Below are 5,038 nucleotides of genomic sequence, written 5' to 3'. Positions count from 1 at the left end.
GAGAGAGAGAGAGAGAGGGAGGGAGGGAGGGAGAGAGGGGGGATAGAGAGAGGGAGAGAGGAGAGGGGAGAGAGAAGGAGAGAGAGGGAGGGAGAGGTAGAGGGGAGAGGGGAGAGAGAGACAGGGAGGGAGAGGGATGGAGGGAGGGAGAGGGAGGGAGGGAAGAGAAAGGGAGAGAGGGAGGGGGAGAGAGGGAGGGGGAGAGAGAGGGAGGGAGGGAAGGGAGGGAGAGAGGGAGGGAAAGAGGGGTAGAGAAAGGGGAGAGAGAGAAAGAGGGAGAGAGGGGAGTCGTGGCAGGAACACTCCCTGCTCCATTCAGAATGAACATTATGCAGAACTGGAAAAACAAACAAACCAGGAAGGTGAGGCCGAGCAGTGCCTGCCTCAGTTTCTCTTGGAAGCCTCCTCTTGAGTAGCAAGTCTTTGCCTTTGAGAGAACTTGTTGCTGTGTGGGAGTGCTGAGAAGGTGGCCCAGAGGGCATCTGGGTCACAACCAAGGCACCAGAAAGCTGCCCCCACGTTGACTGGCACCTGGTTCCCACTATGGTGCCTGGCTCTCCAGGATGCGACTCTTCTGTCCAGGCCCAGCCAGGCCTCCTCAGGCCTCCTCCTGCTCCGCGGGCTGCCAGGACGCGGCTCGCTTTCCGCCTTCTGACCCAGAGCAGAGGGGAGGTGGAGAGGCATCTGCGCCATGTCCACAGTGTGGGTGTGTCTGAGGGAGTCGTGTGTTCTCAGAGGAGAAGAAGGTGTCTAGTGCACTCAGTCTGCCCTCCAGAGTGGGCTCCTTGGAAGAAACCCACAATACCGTCCTTGGAAGCAGCCAGGAGGTGCGAGTCCCAGCACAAGCTGTTTGCTCATAAGGCAGAAGCATAAAGACCCCCAAGGGAGCCGACCCAGCGGGCCTGGCAATCCCACTGGGTCGGAACAGGCTGGCTGCAAGGGCAGAGTGTGTTTGCAAACAGAATGTTCAGTCTGGAAGACAAGGACATCTTTGTTTGGAGTTGTGACCCGCCAAGTGAGCAGGGATGAAGTGTTTGTCCTGCGACACTCACCAGCAGAACCCCCTGGTGTCCTCTGCTCTGAACTGATCCGCAGGTGCACCCAAGGACAGGACCCCAGGGCCTGGAAAGGAGCCCACCAGGATCCGCAGGAACCACAGCTGGAGCTCAGGTCGGGTCAGGACTTGATTTGGTTCCCAAAAGCAGGAGGAAAAAACCCCATAATTCAGGGCTCTTCAGACAGAGTTCTGAGAGGGGTTTTTACACAGTATTGGGGAAAAACTAACTCTATATCAGCTGTTGATTTGGAGACAGCAAGCAAAGTTCCCACCAAAAACCATAGTATCAACTTGTCTAAAATGACCTTAACCACAAACCAAAACAAGACATTTATGTGTAAAAGAATAGAAAAAAAATTTGAGACCTTTTAGGATGATACTGATGTCTCACTCCAGCTGCCAAATGACTGAAATGTGGCCCAGACTCAAGAAAACCTTGACCCATCGTAGCTGACCCAGAGTAAAGTGGCAGTACTTGCAGCAGTCGTGGACCTGAGGCCGGTATATATATCCAGAGAGCAGGAGAAAATCGGGCAGCTTTGCTGAATCTGCCTCTTCCTGCCAGTGAGCACTCCTGCACATGCCCCTGCCCTCCCAGCTGACATCATGTGCAGGCCCTACCACACCCTGTGACTCTCACCTAGCCCCTCGGGTTGTCCAGGTAACCTCCGGGGGCCCATTGTCCTCCCTCCTGTCTCCTCAGGAGGGAAGCACCCCAGCAAAGGGTCCAGACCTGGCTTCACTGAGGACACTTTCCTTCTCCACCCCCTAGATATCCAGGGGCTGGGGCATGTGGCCGGTCGAGGGACCGGTCCCTCTCAGGGCTGCCTTCTGGCTGCTTGGGATCTGGGCACTCTGGGCTCCAGTCCTGTGTTTTCAAGGCCACCCCTCATGGCGCTACAGCTCCTCCGAGGTGGTGGTTCCTAAGAAGGAGGTCCAAAGTGGCAAGAGTCTTCATTTTCCAGGACATATTTCCTACAGCCTGCGTTTCGGGGGCCAGAGACATGTCATCCATCTTTGGAGAAAACATCTTCTGTGGCCCAGACACATGGTGTTGGCCACTCAGGATGACCAAGGAACCCTGCAGATGGATTACCCCTACTTCCCTGAAGACTGTTACTTCCTCGGCTACCTGGAGGACATTCCTCTGTCCACGGTCACTGTTGAGACGTGCTCTGGGGGCATGGAAGGTGTCATGATGTTGGATGACCTCACGTATGAAATCTCACCTCTCAGGGATTCAAACAGGTTTGAACACATCGTTTCACAGTTGGTGGCTGATAAAAACGCCATGGGACCAATGTACGGTCTGGACCACAAGGACGTCCCAAGCCCCCTGAACCCTGGAGTGAACTACAGTGCAGAGCCTCGGATTTCTAGCATGATGTATAGTGGCCATGAGGCTGCCCTGAAGGGGATCGTGCAGTGTTCCCGCTCCATGTATAGCAGATACGACAATGTCAGCAAGTGTTCTGAGTTCCTAATACACATGTTTAACATAGTCGACACCCTTATGAGGGGTATTGAGTTCAGGTTCTATATTTCTATGGTGGTCGTATATTCCGAGAGTGATCCTGTTTCACTTCCTAGTGGTGAATGGTATCCGTCAGGGATGGATATACACAAACATTATGAGGATATATTCTACTGGCCATTTAGACCTGCCTCCTGCACACTAGTACTTAAAGAAAAACCACATGAATCTGCATTTGAACCAGTTCCATATAGTATGTGCAATAAAGGATCCATCACCTTTGTCGCTGCACTATACAGGCCTGCGATATTGTTAGCGATCATTGCTGCCAACCATCAGGGGAGAATGATTGGTGTGCTGTATGATGGAAGCAATTGTGTTTGCCAGAGAAGGGACACATGTATTATGTTCAGGTGGCCTGGGGTAACAGATGCATTCAGTAATTGTTCCTTCACACATGTACAGCATATAGTTAGTAATCCTTCACTTAATACGTGCTATTACCGCTCTGAGCGGGTTCTTCATAATAGCAGCATAACAATGAACCGCTGTGGGAATTACGTAGTGGAAGGCAAGGAACAGTGTGACTGTGGGCCCCTGAAGGAGTGTTACACCAGTGGCTGTTGCAACACCGAGTGTACATTTACAGAGGGAAGCTCTTGTGATCGAGGAGCCTGCTGTGCCAACTGCACCCACAGCCCCATGATGACACTTTGCAGAACTGTCCAAAACGTGTGTGATCTCCCAGAGCACTGCTCTGGAAGTGACAGCAACTGCCCTGAAGATACTTACCTGCAAGATGGAACTCCATGCAGTCAAGACGGCTACTGTTACAATGGCAACTGTACCGACCGCTCCATGCACTGCAAGGAGATCTTTGGTGAATCTGCTATGAACGCTGAGGATGCTTGTTACTCTATAAACTTGGCAACACACCGATTTGGACACTGTGGGAGATCAGAGAATGAGATGGTGTACACTCCCTGTACTGGAGCTGACAAGATGTGCGGAAGGCTGCAGTGTAATAACGTCACCCGCCTCCCCATATTACAGGAGCACGTTTCGTTCCACCAGTCTTACATCGACGGGGCCTACTGCTTTGGACTGGACGAACACCGTTCATCAGGGACCACTGATGCTGGAAAAGTGAGGACAGGAACCCCGTGTGGCAGCGGGAAGATGTGCATTGGCAGTTCATGTAACACATCAATAAATGCACTGGATTATGACTGTCTCCCTGAAAAGTGCAGTTATAAAGGGGTCTGCAACAATCACAGGCACTGTCACTGTCACGTAGGCTGGGAGCCTCCTAATTGTGACAAATTAGGTCATGGTGGGAGTGTGGAGAGTGGGCAGCTTCCAAAGAGAGTGCGGACGGTAGACCGGAACCCAGAACTGATCATCTACTTGAGACTGCTGTATGGCCGTTTCTATGTCTTCATCGCGGCACTGCTCATTGCATATGCACTGAATGCAAAGACTATCAAGACTGTCAAAGAGGAAGAAGCAGCAGCAGGAGGAGAAGCTTAATAACAGACAGCCAGCCAGCCTCCTGACCCCTGTGGAATACAGGGCACCCAAAGTGACATCCATGAAGAAGAGGCAGAGAGAGAGACGCACAGTCCTCCTCCTCCTGGCACAAGTTGACCTTGGGAGATCTCCGATCAGCACTCTGAAATAAACATTTCCACTCCACACGTGAGTGTCTTCCACATCTTTGGGTGCTGGTTAGGTCTCCAAGCTGAGCCTGAGCCTCTGGCTGCAGGAGACCCGAGGCTGCAGGCCCTGGGACCAGTGGGAGTTGTCATGTCCACGGTATTTCAACACTTCCTCTCTTTCTCAGGGCGCTGAGCCCCGACTCTCTAGGTGACCTCTCCTCTAGACCCAAAGGGAGCTCAGGGAATTGAGGCCTGCCTCCAGCCGAAGCTGCCTGTTCCACAGCGGCAGTGGGGGAGGGCTGGGGGCCGAGGGAGCCAGGGAAGTAGCCTCCACTCCCCACCAGGCCCAAACTGAGTGCAGATGGCCCTTGGAGGAAGATGGAGCTCTGGGTGGACACTGCCTTCCACAGAAATCAACCAGAAAGGCCAGTGGAGGGGAGCAGCAAGCTCTGGCCCTCGTGGGGCACTGTGCAAACCTCACTCCTCCTCTCCATGCTGTGTCCACATCCCCTTGAACTCAGGGTGGAGGTAACCCAGAGCCTCAGAGCAGCAGGGCCAGGCTCCTGGGAGAGCAGGCTGGTGTGGAGGGCATCCGAAGCTCTCTGTGTCAGCACCCTTTAAATAAAGAGAGAAAGTGAAAACGCACAGCGCAGAATCTCCCCTGCAATGTAGGTGCCGATCCCCCCCCCCCAACCACACGACATCAGGAATCGAGGCCCTCCAGTGCAACCATCCCGAGGGAAGATCCGAAGGTTCCCCAGGGCCCCAGGGTGCAAGGGCCGGCCGTTTTCAAAAAGCCACCCCTGCTCCCCTCGGGTGTTGGTGGAGGACTTCCTCCTTGTTCCAACA

At 53.6% G+C, this 5,038-nt stretch overlaps 1 protein-coding gene across 1 annotated transcript; it reads left to right on the top strand.

The window, feature by feature from the left end:
* The first annotated feature begins 1,847 nt into the window (after nt 1-1,847).
* LOC107160909 (disintegrin and metalloproteinase domain-containing protein 21-like) lies at nt 1,848-4,601 on the top strand. The gene has a single exon (XM_015507492.2). It carries the CDS (start codon nt 1,848-1,850, stop codon nt 4,059-4,061), a length of 2,214 nt encoding a protein of 737 aa, XP_015362978.1. The 3' UTR covers nt 4,062-4,601.
* The last annotated feature ends 437 nt before the right edge of the window (nt 4,602-5,038 follow it).

This window comes from Marmota marmota, unplaced genomic scaffold, assembly GCF_001458135.2.
Source record: "Marmota marmota marmota unplaced genomic scaffold, marMar, whole genome shotgun sequence".
Lineage (NCBI taxonomy): Eukaryota > Metazoa > Chordata > Mammalia > Rodentia > Sciuridae > Marmota > Marmota marmota.
The sequence above is the reverse complement of the archived record's forward strand: the minus strand, read 5'-3'. Positions and strand labels throughout refer to the sequence as shown.

Excerpts from the sequence above, each read along its gene's own strand:
- LOC107160909 (XM_015507492.2), top strand. The coding sequence starts at position 1,848 with ATGTGGCCGGTCGAGGGACCGGTCCCTCTCAGGGCTGCCTTCTGGCTG.